We start from the raw sequence: 19,557 nt of genomic DNA, 5'->3' as shown, positions 1-19,557 counted from the left end.
ATCGCAGTTATGGGAGGGTTTGGCCAGCTGGGATTTCCTTGTCCCATCGCGCTAGTGACTCCTTGTGGCGGGCCGGGTGCCAGCTGGACAGGGTTTCCTCCGACACATTGGTGCGTCTGGCTTCCGAGTTAAGCAACCAATGTGCCAAGAAGCAGCGCGGCTTGGCAGGGTCGTGTTTCAGAGGGTGCATGGCTCTCAACCTTCACCTCTCCCGAGTCCGTAGGGATGGAACAAGACTGTAACTACCAATTGGATATCACAAAAAGGGGTAAAAAAAAAAAAAAATTCAGACATCTGTGGCATTGTGTTTTGTGACAAAACTGCACATTTAGTGGCCTTTTATTGTCCCCAGCACAAGATGCACCTGTGTAATGAGAGCCATGCACCCTGTTTAATCAGCTTCTTGATATGCTACACCTGCACGGTGGATGTACTATCTTGGTAAAGGAGAAACGCTCACTAACAGGGATATAAACACATTTGTGCACAACATTTTAGAGAAATAAGCTTTTTGTGTATGGAAAATTTCAGGGATCTATTATTTTAGCTCATGAAACATGGGACCAACCCTTTACACGTTGCATTTATATTTTTGTTTTGTGTATGCTGGACAGCATTTCAAGAACTTTTCAGGGCCCTCAATGCTGCTTTCCAGCTCTTTCCTTGTAACTTCATTATTTTTGGTGGGACGTTTGCCCAGGTTGAAGTTGAGGATGGACGGCACCTCACAGACCACTAAAAGGACAACAAGTCAGTTAAGAACAAATTCTTATTTACAATGATGTCCTAGGAACAGTGGGTTAACTGCCTTGTTCAGAACGACACATTTTTACCTTGTCAGCTGGGGGTATGATCTTGCAACCTTTTGGTTACTGGCCCAATGCCCCAACCACTAGGCTATTTGCCGCCCTATCATCCTCCAACAGTAACTAAACTTTGCAGCTTACTACATACTACCTGTGGTGTGAAAGAAGCATTTTGAAGCTGAGCTCTGCTTATCACCAAGGGAATGGAGCCAGCTATTGGAGCTAGTGGACATTTTGGACCCATTTGTTCAGGGCACTGCCCTTACTAAGGGGAGAAAGTGGTGACCCAGTGCTGCCCTTCCTTGCGTACTGTCACTCAACTATCATCTGCAAAGTATACTGAGCACAAGTCGTCACCTAGTCAGTCTAGTAAAAGCACTGCAGCAGTCACTCAAACGCCGATTCCAGGGGGTGTTTGTGAATGTCAGAATGGAGCACTCGGATGAACAGGCAACAAAACTTCCATTTGGTGACAATGTATACATAATGACTGCACTGCTGGACCCATCTTTCTGCCTGTTCTGGCTTGGTCATGATGTCCTCATACCACATGAAGATCAAGCTGAATTGAAGGAGAGTGTGATTGGTAGGTACAATGCATTGCAACATGCAATATTTTCTATGTTACTTGCATTCCAATAATGTTTTTTTTTTCATGTATACTCTTATATTCTTGATCATGTACATCCTTTTATGAATTTTTTTCAGACCTTGTTTTGGCTGAGGCACGGAAAGTGACTGTTAAAGAGAGCAGTAGTGGAGAAGAACCATCACCTGCCAAAACCTCCAGACTGTTCTCTGGCTACCGCAACAAGAAGAAAGGAGACAAAGTCATTGTCAGAGCAGAGATTTGCTAAATTCAAGTATCTTCTGGTGAAAATTAAGCTGATTGCTTGGATTTTTGGAGAATCCATGCAAAAGACTTTCCAAGGCTCAAGCAGGTAGCAATGACAGTGTTGGCTGTGCCTGCCACCAGTGCCCCAGTGGAGGGAGTGTTTGGTCATAGAGGCCTCATCATGCACCCTCATTGTGCCAGGCTCCGTGCAAGAACGCTGACAAACTTGATCTTTCTGAAACGTAACCTGTCTTAGGGCGCAGGATGTAACTTGCTACTTGTTACAGGAAATTGTATTTCTGTTCAGGGTCCAGGTCAGTAAGTATATTTTAGGGATAAAGGTCATTACGTTTGATATATAGGACACTTTAGTAGTGCAGTTATTAAACAGTTGTCAGTAATTTTGATTTACATTCATACTTGTCATTTATCTTCCCTCACCTACAGATGTTCTGTCTGTGTGACAGAATGAAGTGAAATATAGACCGTCTGCCACAAAATACCATGCACATTAAAATGTTGCGTTTGCTTTTTTTCATATCAGGTACAATTACTTTTGTTAATGTAAATTGTCTACATTTTAAAAGGACATTTATTTTGATATAAATAGTGCCTGATGTTCTTTCTTTCCTACAAGTATGGACTAATGAACAAGGGAGTCTCTTCAAATCATTTACAAGGTTTATAGACCTAACCCACAGCAGGCAGAAAGCCATTGCCAAAAGGGACAAGTCTTTTAGACTTGGCCCTAAAAGACTTGAGACTTGGACTTTGAGGTAAAGACTTGTCAACATCTCTGCTAGGTATTTCAACATGTTTAGACCTACTGGAATATTAAGTGCAAGATTTAGGCCTATGGCTCACAGACACACCTAGATCTGTTATTAGGGTGAGTGAGGGTAGACAGACTAGTAGTCGAACAACTAGGCTGTCTCTTGTAGAAATGTTGACCACTTCTCAGGGGACTTTGTTGCTGAACCGATGGGTGATAAACTGCACTGACTCACTGTCGGGAATTGGAGAAGTCTTCTGAAAGATATTGGAGGAGCAAGGTTTTGACAAAGTGAGTAAATTTGTTCCTTTTTACTAGCATACTGTGGATGACCCAGCGCTTCACATTATATACATTCTAGACTAGATGGCTACATTTGCCAAATGAATTCAATACATTTTTCAGAAATGGCCAGCTCTCCCAAGTTTGCATCGAGTTTGCCTTGGCAAATGGGGACTTTTAGGCCCCATTGTAAAAGGGCAAGTGTTTATGGATTTTGGGGTGTTTCAACCCTGATCCTACATGCACGTTTGTTCTATCCCTGTAGCACCAACACCCCTGATTCAACTAATCAAGCCCCTAATTTGCTAATCAGGTGTTAGTGCTGGGCATGAACAACAAAAAGAGCACCACTATGGGTGCCCAGGACCAGGATTGTTTTGATCTCCCACCATGGGCAGTAGCCCCACATCGCTGACCTGCAGTCAGAGCAGGCCCGCTGCAACAAAGTAATATTTCCACATTTAGGATAACTGCTGCAGCTCTTATTTTTAGGCCTTTGTGGTCCTGGGTCAGTTCCTGCTGATTCAGGACGGACGGGGAGTTCTTCACGGAGTGGCTGAAGGTCACCAGCGGAGCACCACCAGGAATGCTGCATCCTGCTCCCAGTGCCTGAGCGAGTGGTGGGATGCATTCCTATGAGACTGGGGATATACTGCTCCCCAATGTCACGTTAAAGATCAATGCTGTTTTATAGTGAAAAAAATGTCTGAGCAGATTATGCTAATAAAGGTGTTGAATCTGTAAATTGTTTCAATTTGTTTTATCATTCAAAATACATATGCCTTCAATATTTTAATGATTCAGAACTGTATACAATTGTACAGACATTAACATTTTAGCAACTTTATATTTAAAAATACTAAAAATATGTAATAGGTCATGCTCCTTCAAAATACACCAGTACCATATGCTTGATTACTATACAACTAACATTCCTTTATAAGTACAAAACAATCACACCTGCCAAAAGATAAAAGTAAAACATCCAAAGGCGACTGGTAATATAAACTCACATTTTGATTAAACTTAACAGGTACAATCACCAGGGGGCATTTTCCCCAGAGCATACTTCGCAGCACAGAATCACTGGCACGTCATGGCAGTAGCAAGTGAGAGGAGAGACTGGCAGCTCACTGACTGCGGAGGGACTCGATGTAGTGGAAAGTAGCCCCCAGAGCCCAACTAGTCTCCACTTCGTCAATCTTCCTCGCCAGCTGAAAACGCACACAAATCACAGTTCTCTCTTTGGCCGTCCGATGCAGACCCATGGAAATGTACAGCCTCAGTGCAACACCATCACAGATGATTTCGAATGAATGATAAATAGCTTTTGTTTGCATTTGGTTCTTACCTTAAATACTTTATCTTTGGGAAAACCAAGCTCTTGTAGCATCCCAGAGATGTAGGTTAGATCAAGACAAAGGAAAGGATTCTCTCCTGGGGTAACCGCCATTCCGTTGCACACTGCGAGAAAGCAAGACATGCTCATAAATCAGCATACTCTGCTGATTTCTTGCAAGTATTCACTAAATTCCAATAGAACTTGGATTACTTATTTATTAAAAATGTGTGAATGCTCAAAACGTTGATGAATAGGGTTAAGTCATGTTTCTACTCAAAATTCAGTTTGCAAGCAGTGAACCACATACAGTACACAAAACTGCAGCATGAGGGCACCGTCTTACCTCTCTTGGCAGCATCAATGTAGTCGCTGACTTTTATAGTCCCTCCTGTTTCCTCATCTGAGTTAGAGGGGTGATTAGAATAGAACTACATTCAGTTACTAAATTAAGATATCATTATAGAAAACTGGGCAGCATATTCATTTACACCAACTGTGAAGTGGCAAAAGGCAGGTAGGGTTCCTACCAATAGCACCCAGATCCACAGCTCTGTCATAGTAGTAGGAAAAGGCATAGAACTCCATATCTTTGGCTTCCTCTGCCTTCTTAACTTTCCTATACAGCATCTTCTCCACTTTCCTAAGGCATGACTCATAAATGGGCTCTCCTGAAACAGAAACAAAACTGTTTATACACAACAGTTGGTCAGATTAGTCACGATCTGACAGGCAATTCATTGTTCATTAACTGACTTAACAATTGGTACTTAGCATTAGTAATATTCATTTTAAGTTAGTTATTAATTCCGTTTTACAGTACCTGCCTTCTGGCCCTTCACAGTATACAGAACTTCTGCATGTTCCCATTGGCCAGAGTATTCCGGGGCCAAGCAGGGGCTTACTAGCTCTGTGCTGCTGCCCTCTACTGTTGAAAATAGAACAGAGAGAATGCACATAGAATTTTGACCCGACCAGCATAACTCATGTTTTGGTACACAGGCGGGATATATATGAAAGCTATGGGTGGAGAAGGCTACATTTTACGAAAATAAACAAGGAACTAATGTGGTGTTGTCGTAAGGGGACACAGGGTCTGAAATTGCTGTGCTCCGACAGGTTTTATGACTATTGGCCGACATCTGGTGGCACACTAAAGCAACCCTATAACCAAAAAATACATTGAGAATAAATAGATTACACAACAAACAAATGTATCAAAGAAATCTGATTAAAATTCAAGTGTATAAAATGAAAATCCCCATGGAGAACTGCATCCGGGGCATTCGACTGACGGCAGTTCTTAAAGCCAGGCATCAACTAAATCACAGCAACAGCTGGCATGCAAGGAATTAATCTTGGTCCATGTTATTAAAAGATTAGATAATGGCTTATTTATCGGGACGGGGAGGGTCTTTAAAAGCCAACGATGAAAGCAAATTGAAAAACCACATACAAGGCTGTCCCTCGATTCCTCCCAAGACAGCTAGTCTTGCCGACATCAAGCCTAGACCAAGGTAGCTGTGGAAAAAAAGAAAGCAGAATCAGTCTGTGATACACAGAAATAAGAGAGTGAGAGGGGTGTGTGTGAGTGTGTATAGTCATACAGTTTGTGCAACATGCCAAAAAACATAGCAGGGTCATACACTAACCTGAGGACAGAAAGAATAAACCTGTTTCACTCTCCGAACAGCACAGAAAGGGCTGCATTTCAGAAAAGCAGGTAGGGCCCCCCACAGTGCCAAATACTAAACTACAGTATGTACCATAAGTATTTACCCCTTGGAGTTTATTTTCTTCACATTTTGTTGTTGGGATTGAAATAGATTTAATTGTGATTGTTTTGTCATCGATCTACACATAACTCTATTAATGTCAAAGTAAGACAAAAATTAATTATACAGCCAAAATTAGTTCAGGAATAAAATATGGTATGAAAAACAAAATAGTCAAAAAAACACATAAGTTACGTGGACTCACTCTGTGAAATAATATGAGTTGACATAACTTTATGACTACCCCTTCCTTTGTCTCCCATACATATAACACCCGTAACATCCCTCAGTCAAGTATTGAAATTCAAGTACAGATTCAACTACAAAGACCAGGGAGCTTTTCAAAAGCCTCAAAGGGCAGTGATTGGTAGATGGGTAACAATAACACATCAAATATCTCTTTAAGCATGGTCAATTTAATTATGCTGTGGGTGTTGTAATAAACCAACCAGACATCAAAGACACAGTCGTCCTTCTGAACTGAGCTGCAGGACAGAAAGGACACTGCTCAGGGATGTCACCATGAGGCCATTGGTGATTTTAAAACAGCTACGGAGTTCAATGGCTGTGATGGGAGAAAACTGAGGATGGATCAACGTTGTAGAGACTCCACAATAATGACTTAAATGAGTGTAAAAATAATACAAATATTATAAAACATGCATATGTATGCAACAAGGTACTAAAGTAATACTGCAAAAAAAAAACACAGCAAAGGAATACACGTTCTGGCCAAAATGCAAAAGCTTCTGGGGCAATTCCAACAACACGTCACTGAGTAACTGTCTCCTTTTCAAGCATGGTGGTGGCTGCATCATGATATGGGTATGCTTGACATCGGAAAAGAGTTGTTCAGGATAAAAAGAAACGGGATGGAGCTAAGCACAGGCAAAGTCCTAGAAAACCTGCTTTACACCGGACACTGGGAAAGGAATTCACCTTTCAGCAGGACAATAACGGCAAGTTACAGTTTTGACTTAAATCCGTTTGAAAATCTATTGCAAAAATTGCTGTCTAGCCATGATCCCAAACACAAAAAAATATGAAAAAAATCCAAGGAGGGTTAATACTTATGATACCCACTGTAAATGTCCCACCAAAGCTGCTTTAGCACTTAGCCTTAGTACAAGATATTAAGCCAGAAATGGAAGAGTGTACTTGAGCATATATATATATATATATATATATATACACACATACACACACTGCCATATACATTTGTGCTACAGCTTTCATCTTAAAACTCCATGCAAACAAAGAATAAAATGGTAGGAATCATTTCAATAAAAATATTTATTGACAGTTGCAATAATATAGCCTTTTGCAGCTGGATGCACCACACTGTAGGTTTAACATAAAGAGGGAGGAGGGCTTTCCAAAGAGCCCAATTATCCGTCTAAACATAGTGCACGATAGTACCTGTGTGAGTAGAGTGTGTGGGTGCTGTTGAACATCTGAAATGATGTAATGTAGTTGATGGGTGAGGTCTGGATGGTTTTCTGGAGAGAAAGAAAAGATGCAAAACATAAAATTGTGTGGCTTTATACATTTGCAAACAAAGCATTTCTAGATTTAAAAATGTCAGAATGGTACATGCTTTCTTATATGAACCCCAATTCCTGGGTGACCAGCTAGAGCTTATACAACAAACATCACACTGTGCTGTTTGACATCAAACCGACAAAAAGGATCTACTCAATAAGAGGAGAAAAAAAAAAACCCTGCCCCAATCTGCAAAACCAATTTCACCCCTACGGCGTGAACGGCTTGCCGGGAGAGTTTAAACTCTTTGAAAAGCAGTGTAATGACATGGTAAATTGGTCCTCAATCCCTCGCGTACAAGGCCTGACCTAGTTAAGGAACAAGAAATCCCCCTCCAACCTAATGTCCAACAACGTTTATTTACCAGCCCTTTCAGATTAGTGTGGCATTTGCTGATTAAGCCCTAAGATGAGAGGACATCCCGGTAGTTTGTGTTGCTTTAGAGAAGAGATCGGCCTTCATTATCTACTGTGTGTGTGTGTGTGTGTGTGTGTGTGTGTGTGTGTGTGTGTGTGTGGGCATGCACATCCCCTATCAAACACAGTCGCCTTATTGTACCTCATCCTGGGGGGAGAAGGTGATCTGGGTGGACCCCCCTCCCAAATCCAGCATCCCCACAGTGGGTGTGTCAGAGCCGTGGAGACCCCCTGCAGGGAGAGCGAGAGGAGAGAGAGAAGGGGAGAAAGAGCGGGTCAGGGGGGGGGAGCGTGCCAGTGTGGTCACCAAGGAGGAACTGGGGATGCAGCGCTAGGCTAATCCAATAACAGGTAATCAACATTTCTTGTCCAGATTAATCTATTTAGCTGGTGTTCTGTTTATGTACCAGAATTAAGCCTGTTCTGAACATTGAGCTTGGGGCTAGGGCCCCTGAGGGTGGTAGGGTCAGTACAGGACGTCTTGGCATTTAGTTCACAGAATCGTTCCAAACTAAAACATATCGCTCCAGTATCGTATCCCATGTATCTAGATACGTCTCAAATCGTCTTGAAAGGGAAAGATGCACATCCCTAGTATAGATGGTGACATTCCCACTGGAATATATTTTCTCTTACACCTGGTACACCTTTAATCTCGGAGCTTACTCTATATCGATCCTTACCAATGCTATCTATGCCATTAGCAACTGACAGTAAACAAAGTTTGAAAGCATCTCACCTGTGAGGAAGTTGACAGTGATCCAAGCAGAGATCCCTGTGAGGGGGAGGGGGAAAAAAAGATGGTGATTACCTCATCCCTCTTACTCAATCCTTCATAATACATGTATAACATGGTTACATAGTTTGTACTGAAATCCTTTAAACAACAAAAACAATATAGAACATGTCTAACCTTTTAAAAAGTTAGTTATGCAACAGTGCTTAGGGGTCAACTATTTAGGTCAAATGAGGAGATTATGCTATATACATTATGGCATTACATTATGTTTGCACTCAGTGAGTAGGACTCCATTGCGCGCATTAGTGCCTTTAACAACCCTTTCCTAGTTTTTGGACTCAGAACTATATCATAGGAGCTTTAGGATAAAACTCTTACCGGAGGATGTCGAGAAGCAATTGACATTTACAAACAAACAACTTCAAAAAGAGTGCTGTGCCATTATGACCAAAACACTGTCGCGTAGCTACCATACACTTTATCCCTCCGTCCTCCCTCAAATGCCACTTAGATTTTTTTATAAATCTGTTCGATTCAGAGAAGCATGTGTAATCTCCACTGGGATTAGCGTCTGGGGCAAGAGCGGCAAAAATCGAACTGATAATAAGGCAGTGAAATCCGGTTATGGATCGAGCGGGAGTTTAGCATTACAGCTCAGCAATGACGGCAGAGGAATTTGTCCATTAGGCACAAAAACGTGAACTTCAACGTTAATTCAGTAATCATAAAAGGTATTTTCCAAGGGTCAGGTCACCTCCACTGTAACAAGCTGATAGACTTGGGGAAGACGACAACATTTTCAGCCTCAGAAATCAAATGGAGGATATTCGGTTTGGAGAGATTAAACGGAACATTATCCTACATGCCCATAATTGCTTGTATAAACTACTTTAAAAGGATTGGATTTAAAATATTTTATGTACTGCTTTTGTGCCTATATCAAACATGCCTTTCAACAGAAAACACAAATGTATATCTTATTTCAATATAACAATCCTATTAAAGCGTCAACGCCCACAGTAATTGCAGAGAATTGAATGGTCAATACCAGGCCAAAGGACCAGAACCTAGTAGCCACAGAAACATAGCCTGTCACCAAACAGCTTGATGATGCTCAAACAAGCCAGTAATGGACCAGAGAGGGCCTCTACCATCTAGGCCGCTCCACTGGACACAGGGCTCCAGTCCAGTCCCAACTCCATTATTTACAAATTGTAGTAATTCTGCACTCCTGTCAAAAGTTTTGCTGTAATTAGCCATGGAGGTTAAAGCGGAGATTGACACATTGGCTTTTTTCCATAATCCGCTAAATGCCTCTGTATGCATTGGGTAATTCAGGACAGGGTCAAACTGAGTGACCTCTCTCGCTCTCTGATTCAATGCAACACTGTGCGTAAACATCCTAATCAGTGATCCCAAGGATCCAGTCCTGTGATAACTTCTGCTACCTCTATTAATGCCAATTCATCATGCTAGATGAAAGAACATCTAGAAATTGTTATGAATTAGAAAAACGATCAAACGAGAAAAAAATGATCTACATCAAAAAGTCATACAGGATGTACACAGGATTTAAAAAAAGGAAATGTCCATAAATTGGCAAGGCCATGGAAAAATTGCTTCACTAAGACCCAAATGGGTACAGTGTAAAAACATTGAATTCTAATTGGATTAAGGGGGAATCTTGCGTCTATTAAAAAAAAAGAAGTATTGTATACAAAAATGTGAGTCCCACAGTACGACACTAGAAACACCTGCACAGGAATGATGTGTTTTGTGAAACTACAGGTGGGTGAGGGCCAGACATACCTTCATTAGTGCCATCCATTATGGACACACTGTCCCCTCTGGACAGGAATGGAGACTCCCCAAACACCTCCCTCACCTAGATAGAAAGCTTAAGGTCAGTGCTTCCTCAACCATGATTGGAAGCTGTTTTCTATCTACCTACCTACCTACCTACATACTTCATGTACATGACACGATTCTTTCTATAAGGTAATATCTGCATGAAATCAACTTTGCAATATATACTGCTCAAAAAAATATAGGGAACACTTAAACAACACAATGTAACTCCAAGTCAATCACACTTCTGTGAAATCAAACTGTCCACTTAGGAAGCAACACTGATTGACAATACATTTCACATGCTGTTGTGCAAATGGAATAGACAACAGGTGGAAATTATAGGCAATTAGCAAGACACCCCCAATAAAGGAGTGGTTCTGCAGGTGGGGACCACAGACCACTTCTCAGTTCCTATGCTTCCTGGCTGATGTTTTGGTCACTTTTGAATGCTGGCGGTGCTTTCACTCTAGTGGTAGCATGAGACGGAGTCTACAACCCACACAAGTGGCTCAGGTTGTGCAGCTCATCCAGGATGGCACATCAATGCGAACTGTGGCAAGAAGGTTTGCTGTGTCTGTCAGCATAGTGTCCAGAGCATGAAGGCGCTACCAGGAGACAGGCCAGTACATCAGGAGACGTGGAGGAGGCCGTAGGAGGGCAACAACCCAGCAGCAGGACCGCTACCTCCGCCTTTGTGCAAGGAGGAGCAGGAGGAGCACTGCCAGAGCCCTGCAAAATGACCTCCAGCAGGCCACAAATGTGCATGTGTCTGCTCAAACGGTCAGAAACAGACTCCATGAGGGTGGTATGAGGGCCCGACGTCCACAGGTGGGGGTTGTGCTTACAGCCCAACACCGTGCAGGACGTTTGGCATTTGCCAGAGAACACCAAGATTGGCAAATTCGCCACTGGCGCCCTGTGCTCTTCACAGATTAAATCTGGTTCACACTGAGCACGTGACAGACGTGACAGAGTCTGGAGACGCCGTGGAGAATGTTCTGCTGCCTGCAACATCCTCCAGCATGACCGGTTTGGCGGTGGGTCAGTCATGGTGTGGGGTGGCATTTCTTTGGGGGGCTGCACAGCCCTCCATGTGCTCGCCAGAGGTAACCTGACTCCCATTAGGTACCGAGATGAGATCCTCAGACCCCTCGTGAGACCATATGCTGGTGCGGTTGGCCCTGGGTTCCTCCTAATGCAAGACAATGCTAGACCTCATGTGGCTGGAGTGTGTCAGCAGTTCCTGCAAGAGGAAGGCATTGATGCTATGGACTGGCCCGCCCGTTCCCCAGACCTGAATCCAATTGAGCACATCTGGGACATCATGTCTCGCTCCATCCACCAACGCCACGTTGCACCACAGACTGTCCAGGAGTTGGCGGATGCTTTAGTCCAGGTCTGGGAGGAGATCCGTCAGGAGACCATCCGCCACCTCATCAGGAGCATGCCCAGGTGTTGTATGGAGGTCAAACAGGCACGTGGAGGCCACACACACTACTGAGCCTCATTTTGACTTGTTTTAAGGACATTACATCAAAGTTGGATCAGCCTGTAGTGTGGTTTTCCACTTTAATTTTGAGTGTGACTCCAAATCCAGACCTCCATGGGTTGATAAATTGGATTTCCATTGATTATTTTTGTGTAATTTTGTTGTCAGCACACTCAACTATGTAAAGAAAAAAGTATTTAATAAGATTATTTCTTTCATTCAGATCTAGGATGTGTTGTTTAAGTGTTCCCTTAATTTTTTTGAGCAGTGTATAAATGCTACTATTCACAAGCTGTATAGATGGCACATTTATGCATCTTTAGGACAAGGATGACGTGCATTCAATTCACACCTCTCGTTGTTGTAAAAATGGGTTGGGTGTGGTAACACTTGGCCACGTAACAGTTCAACTACAAACTAAACAAGTTTAGGGTGTGTAGTCCCTAGGTGAACCTGTCATAGGCTATTAAATGGAGAGAGAGGAAAAAAAAGAGGTGGAGAGGAGGATCTGTGAAAGGCGTGGAGGACCCGGAACACTGACAGGTTATCAAACAAGTGCACAAGAGGTCACGTATGCAATTCATTCACGTCATTAATTGCTTTCAGCTGATGGTATTACTGTACCAGGAGGACCACCAACAGTATGGGGTAAATTTAGACAAGTTATGCAATTACATAGCCCAGCTCATTTGTAAGTGGGCAACTCATTATTCGACCGCTGCCAACCTACATGCTTTTCCCAGCACAACTCTTGTCTTTTTCCAATGTAAAATCCGAAATCGGGGTGAAATGTAACAAAACAGCTAACGGAAATGCTAACTCCACAAGGTGAGAGAGTGGGAACTGTGCAGTGTTTGTGGTATGGCAATCTATCTACGCAGTGAGTCCACAGACATTGGCCAGTGGTGAAAGGCTCACCCTGTCCAGTAGGTGTGTGGCCTTCTCCCCAGGCAAAAGACGGAGGCCTGCAGTGGCCTTGAGGACCAGAGGAGTGCTGCTCCATACGGAGGAGGGAATGCTGCCTTGGGCCACAGCCAACAGCTCCAGGATCCCTTCTTTACACTAAGAAACACAGTGGAACCAAGAGATTTGATTTCTAAAGATAATGTCAGTGCAATAAGAGATGGCCTACATTTAGGAGTATCTTGACTGTTCTTTTCAAATAGATATATGAAGTCGGTAACCTTTTCTGGGTCATCAGCATATGCAGATAGACCTGGTTTTATTGCTCTGAATGTTTCATGTGCCAATTTAGGAGCCTCTGTAGAAAAAGACAGAACAAATTGCATGAAGCCCATTGCAGTGAAATACAGTTGACATTTCATTCACAATTGAAATAGAATTGTAGGGTGCTAATGTAGATTTGAGTAATGCTAATAGTTACCACCAAAGCAGAAAACCCATGGCAAGCGGTGTGATATTATAAAGTAGCCTATATAACACTACCATAACAATTGACTTGTTCTATCTTGTCAGAATTTCTACATTGCTTCTGTGAACCTCGACTTGACATGTTGTGTGTTTGTGAAAAACAATGGGGGCTATTCCATCATAAATAGCAGGTGCTTGGTAGCCATTAGAATATAACAATCATTGGTTTAACAATAAAGCCAAAACAGCACTTAAATTATATAGCTTAATGTTGAAATAAATGCGATAACTAAGCCATTTGGCGATGCTTTACAGTAACTTTTTGGGGGGGATTTCTGGTATGGGGCAGTGTAAGCCTAATACGAGGCACATAATACAAATTAAGCCTGAAAGCCTTACATGTCTCACATGGATTCAAATCTGTAATTAATACTGTTGCTGCCACACACAGATTACAAATTCTAAAAGCAATGCAGAGAGCTACATTTAATTGATCCATTTTGGTCAACTACATTTGCAGCTGCTATTCATAATACTATTCACCAAAACAAGTCCATTAATGGATGGAATAGAGCCAACATTTTAATTTGGGGGTTCAGAGGTATGGAGGTAACATTTCTACATTCATACTGTCTTTCCTACCTCTCCCAGTGTAATATATTTGTTTTCAACAATGCACACATGTACAGTACCGTTGTCCTCCAGTTGAAACTTGAAGACATGGATCCTTGTCCCTGTGCTCCCAGCATCAAACATAACACCATACTGGAAACGTCCGCTGACCACTTCTGAGGAGGTTGGTCTTTTGGGACCGCCCGACAAGCCCAATCTGTGTGGGAAGTGAGGTGGTATTTTGGAGATGGCTGGCCTTACACCATCATAGTGGCGCTTAACAAACATCAGGTAAGCTGCCAGGCAGCCCAAGAAGACAAAAACACTGGCCAACTTTGGTAACCTCATGGTGACTGGTGTGTGTAAGGCACATTCTGCAGTTCCATACAGAACTGAAGGCCGTTCGTCCTAAAAAATGAAACAGACATACTGCAGTTAGCGATCTGATAGAGGGCTGTTAGAAAGGTGACATCACGAGGGTCACCAAAGTTTAGCTAGCTAACGTTACTTGTATACATCATTTCAAGCTTTAACACCAGCGCCACTAGCTATAAAACACTGTTTTAGTACTAACTAAATAAGCTAGCTAGTTGCTTTAGTGACTAACTAACGTACACTACTAGGTACTGTAATGTTCTCCCTTTTGAATTGCTAGCATGAAATCTTATGTAGGATAGTGTAAATACTGGCAGGCTCGCTGTCACTGTATTCTAGTACAGTAAGAGACAAACAACATTTATTAACGTTAGCTAGTGTAGCAGATAGCTAACTGGCTTTGTTCCTGGCTTGCTTATATTGAAGACAACTTACGAGAGCAAATCCTATGCGTGTAGCATAAATAGCTAGCTAGCTAGCTACTTATTCTGATTCCATTCGCATTTTCGGTGTTCCTGTCTGGGACGATAGTTTGAAAACTCATGTCAAATAATGAATTAGCTTGGTGCTCGAACCTTTACCCAACCCAAGTCTCTGTTTGATTACATCAGTGTGTGTGTTTTACTGATGACGTGTGAAGAAAATGCAGCGTTCACAAACTAGTCGGAATTAGAAAACTCAGAAATGTCCGACTTGCTGACTGGTTGAACGCGGCACGTGTATAACTGCATCCATTTAACAAGTCCGACATTTTCGAGTTTCCTTGTTCCGACTAGTAAATTAACCCGGCAAAATACCAAATAGCTTCTATATAGGCTCAAAAGTGGTTTGTACATTATCTGGCAAATTAAAAGTGGCAAGATTATTTCCAGTACTGAAGGTTGGCGCTACCTAAATACACTCACCATAATTTTGACAATTATTTTGTATTTATTTATTTCACCTTTATTTAACCAGGTAGGCAAGTTGAGAACAAGTTCTCATTTACAATTGCGACCTGGCCAAGATAAAACAAAGCAGTTTGACACATACAACAACACAGAGTTACATATGGAGTAAAACAGTCAATAATAGAGTAGAAAAATAAGTCTATAGACAATGTGAGCGAATGAGGTGAGATAAGGGAGGTAAAGGCAAAAAAAGGCCATGGTGGCGAAGTACATACAATATAGCAAGTAAAACATTGTAATGGTAGATTTGCAGTGGAAGAAAGTGCAAAGTAGAAATAGAAATAATGGGGTGCAAAGGAGCAAAATAAATACAGTAGGGGAAGAGGTAGTTGTTTGGGCTAAATTATAGATGGGCTATGTACAGGTGCAGTGATCTGTGAAATGCTCTGACAGCTTGTGCTTAAAGCTAGTGAGGGAGATAAGTGTTTCCAGTTTCAGAGATTTTTGTAGTTCGTTCCAGTCATTGGCAGCAGAGAACTGGAAGGAGAGGCGGCCGAAGGAGGAATTGGCTTTGGGGGTGACCAGTGAGATATACCTGCTGGAGCGCATGCTACAGGTGGGTGCTGCTATGGTGACCAGCAAGCTGAGATTTTACCTAGTAGGGTCTTGTAGATGACCTGGAGCCAGTGGGTTTGGCGACGAGTATGAAGCGAGGGCCAGCCAACGAGAGAATACAGGTCGCAGTGGTGGTTAGTATATGGGGCTTTGGTGACAAAACAGATGGCACTGTGATAGACTGCATCCAATTGATTGAGTAGGGTATTGGAGGCTATTTTGTAAATGACATCGCCGAAGTCAAGGATCGGCAGGATAGTCAGTTTTACGAGGGTATGTTTGGCAGCATGAGTGAAGGATGCTTTGTTGCCGAAATAGGAAGCCAATTCTAGATTTAACTTAGGATTGGAGATGTTTAATGTGAGTCTGGAAGGAGAGTTTACAGTCTAACCAGACACCTAGGTATTTGTAGTTGTCCACATATTCTAAGTCAGAACCGTCCAGAGTAGTGATGCTGGACGGGCGGGCAGACTTTGTTAAACTACCTGCCTAGTGAAGCCACACAACTTCAGAAGTAGGCTAACTTATTATGGAAAGCAAATCATTTGTCTGTGAGAAAACAAAAACAACAACTCTTATCCATTATTAGAATCGATTAATCAGTATGAGAAACAATAAACAGAAAAATATATCCTATGACTGCACAACATTGCATCACAACTTAAATTTGTGAAACCACATTTTTTGTTTTTTGAAAGGTTGGCATTTCTTATATCAAAGTATAGGGGTGCTATAACTGCACTAGGAGGATGTACAGTTACATGTTTGATGTGACCTCTCATTCTACCTGTACAATTCAAATAATATTTTAGTTCAGAAGAGAGTTTATATGATTTGGTTGTGTAATCCACTGTTTGATTTCTATTTTGTTGATTTTATCAGATTCACAGGCTCTCTTTCAATTTGATCTCTCTCATTCACTGTCACCCATATCCCAAAGTTAATCATTTAGCATTTTAGCTAATTAACAACTTTGCAACTAATTAGCATGTTAGCCAACCCTTCTCCTATCCCTAACCTTAACCCTTTAACCTCATTCCTAACCCTAACTTTAACCTTAACCCTAACCTTAACCCCTAATCCTAACCCCTAACCTAGCTAACGTTAGCCACAACAAATAATTTGTAACATATCTTACGAATTGCAATTCGTAACATATCATACGAAATGGATGATGGACATCCACAAATGAATGCATACCATACCAAACAAATCATATCATACTCCTTTGTATGTCACAGATCTTTGCTTACTATTTTACTTCTACCCCTGAGTTCAGGTTTAATGAAAATCTGTAATAATGGATCTTAACTCAACTGGACAGTTCAATAGCCTAAAAAAAGTTATTTACCCAACGTTTCACACCCTTTTTCAAAGAGAGATACTGAAGGCAATTACATTCTCATTGTCCTTGTTGACAATATGGCACCAGCTGGTCTGTCTCTGGCCAGCTCGTGTCAAAAGCACTTCACCTCCCTCTCCAACAATTAATAGTTTTGTTAAAGTTTATCAGTTTGTGGCAATAGGCGCCCCTTGCTACTCTATTCATTACCTCAATGATCAATCATTAGACTTTGATATATGGGCCAATCTTTTGGTGTGCTTTCTTATGCACACATACACACTCTGAACGTACCCGCCAACACAACCACACACACTCATGCATATAAGTATACTGAACAACATGCAACAATTTCAAAGATGTTGCTGAGTTACAGTTTACAAAAGTAAATCAGTCAACTGAGATAAATTCATTAGGCCCTAATCTATGGATTTCACATGACTGGGCAGAGACGCTGCCATGGGTGGGCCTGGGAGGGAATTGGCCCACCCACTTGGGAGCCAGGCCCATCCAATCAGAATTCTTTTTTTTTACCACAAAAGGGCTTTATTACAGACAGAAATATTCCTCGGTTTCATCAGCTGTCCGGGTGGCTGGTCTCAGAAGATCCCACAGGTGAAGACGTGGTCTGCGGTTGTGTTGTGTGACAAAACTGCATATTTTAGAGTGGCCTGTTATTGTACCCAGCACAAGGTGAACCTGTGTAATGATCATGCTTTTTAATCAGCTTCTTGATATGCCACACCTGTCAGGTGGATGGATTATCTTGACTAAGGCTCAAATGCTCACTAACAGGGATGTAAACAAATTTGTGCACAACATTTGAGAGAAAAGGTATTTGTGAGTATGGAACATTTCTGGGATCTTTTATTTCAGCTCATGAAACATGGGACCAACACTTTACATGTTGCATTTATATTTTTGTTCAGTGTAAATAAATGACTGGCATTGAGGGGCTTTGGGAATTTGAAGGGAGGTTGGTGATGGTTTTATAGATATTCAATTGGAGTCCCTTATTCAAAGTCTCTGCAGATGTAGAGGACGCCGTAAAAATACCATATGCTCAGTAGTGTGTATGGGGGGATGTTTGTGTGTGTACCTAGGACGCATTGTTTAACACAATTAATTTGTTAAGTGGCAGTTTACAGACTGCTTCAGGCTCAATTTGTCATAGCTTTTCAAAGGATATATAATTGAAGCATAAAATAAAAAATCTACAATTCAGTGTGCTGCATGGAGTCAGAATTTATGCCAACTGATACTCAACTTTATGAGAAAAGAACTGTAAAAAAAGATATTTAAAAAAGGACCAGATTCTCTCTCCCTCTCTCTCTCTCTCTCTTTTATAGGACGTTTTTCAGAGCTTTCTGCAGTCTAAAGCCTTTACGCTCTTCATGAGGTAGAGAAATAGTATAGTTTCATCACTCTGTGGTCCATATATGTAATTTAATATTTAAGCCCCTAACAGCTTTTTATCAGTTAATGGGTCAGACAACATGCTTGATGGTTCTGTAATCTTTCTCCTCCATGAGCAAACATTTTAATAATAATGATAATAATAACAAAAGCACATTGAGTGGATCCTAATCGCCACAGAGATTTACATACAAATTACATTTAGAACAATTACTTCAGATCATTAAGGGGCACTTTCAATGGAAAGATGACTAATCCAACTAAGTTGTTAAGCGAGGCAGAAATGTCTACGTGGGGAGGAAAGAGCCCCTCTGACCTGCTTCTGCTCACATCATGCCTATGATCATGGATTCTCAAGGAATGTCTTTGCCTCCTTAGTTCTATCTAGTCACTTTTAACCACATGGTAAGTGGTAACCACTACTAGTACTACTACTTCTACTATTACTACTACTAAATTGCTTATAAGCTATTGTGAACACCAGTAGCAGTAAGAATATAACTACATAATATTGGTAGTGTTTTCTCAAGGTTCTAAACAGTAAACTACTAGTAGTAGTAGAATAGATATATAGTAGTAGTAGTAGTAGTAGTAGTAGAATAGATAGATAGTAGTAGTAGAGTAGTAGTAGTAGAGTGCAAAGCATGTGTATATTCCTCTATTTTAAGGAGGGATCACTTAGGCGAGTCTGTAGAGGAATGAATTCTAAAAATGTCACAAAGCACTCTTTTCTTTCAAATACCAAATACAGTAATCGACAAATCAACTCGACACAGAGGATGATTGAGATAAATATTGTCCAAATATCTTAATGGACAGACTATGGACAGACTTCATTGTGGATAGAAATGGGTTAGGGCTTTTTCAAAATGTCCCTCTTTTCATAACTAGCATCATAGTCTCTTCTATCAGACTCTTGAGCCACAGTAAATAAAGACAGCAGGTTGACACAGCTTTGTGGGATTACTGTTAAAACTAGGATGACTCAATATCATATATTTTACCATTTCTGTTTCCTTAATGGCTTGTTTTCTATGCACATAGTTCCGCTAAATGAGTGGAATTTACCTTCCACAGAGTTGCATTATTT

General features: G+C 41.4%; 1 protein-coding gene across 1 annotated transcript; it reads right to left on the bottom strand.

Moving 5' to 3' along the window:
* Positions 1-3,440: 3,440 nt before the first annotated feature.
* enp6 (Ectonucleoside triphosphate diphosphohydrolase 6) lies at positions 3,441-14,777 on the bottom strand. The gene is given in 14 exon segments (NM_001141709.1): positions 3,441-3,909; positions 4,047-4,159; positions 4,381-4,437; positions 4,565-4,705; positions 4,858-4,962; positions 5,491-5,555; positions 7,229-7,308; positions 7,910-7,998; positions 8,507-8,542; positions 10,316-10,391; positions 12,765-12,908; positions 13,031-13,107; positions 13,910-14,237; positions 14,640-14,777. Coding segments are annotated over 13 exon segments (1,335 nt in total). The 5' UTR covers positions 14,178-14,237; positions 14,640-14,777; the 3' UTR covers positions 3,441-3,825.
* Positions 14,778-19,557: the final 4,780 nt, after the last annotated feature.

The sequence above is a fragment of the Salmo salar genome, chromosome ssa01, assembly GCF_905237065.1.
Source record: "Salmo salar chromosome ssa01, Ssal_v3.1, whole genome shotgun sequence".
NCBI lineage: Eukaryota > Metazoa > Chordata > Actinopteri > Salmoniformes > Salmonidae > Salmo > Salmo salar.
Note: the sequence above shows the minus strand (reverse complement) of the source record. Positions and strands in the feature narration are given on the sequence as shown.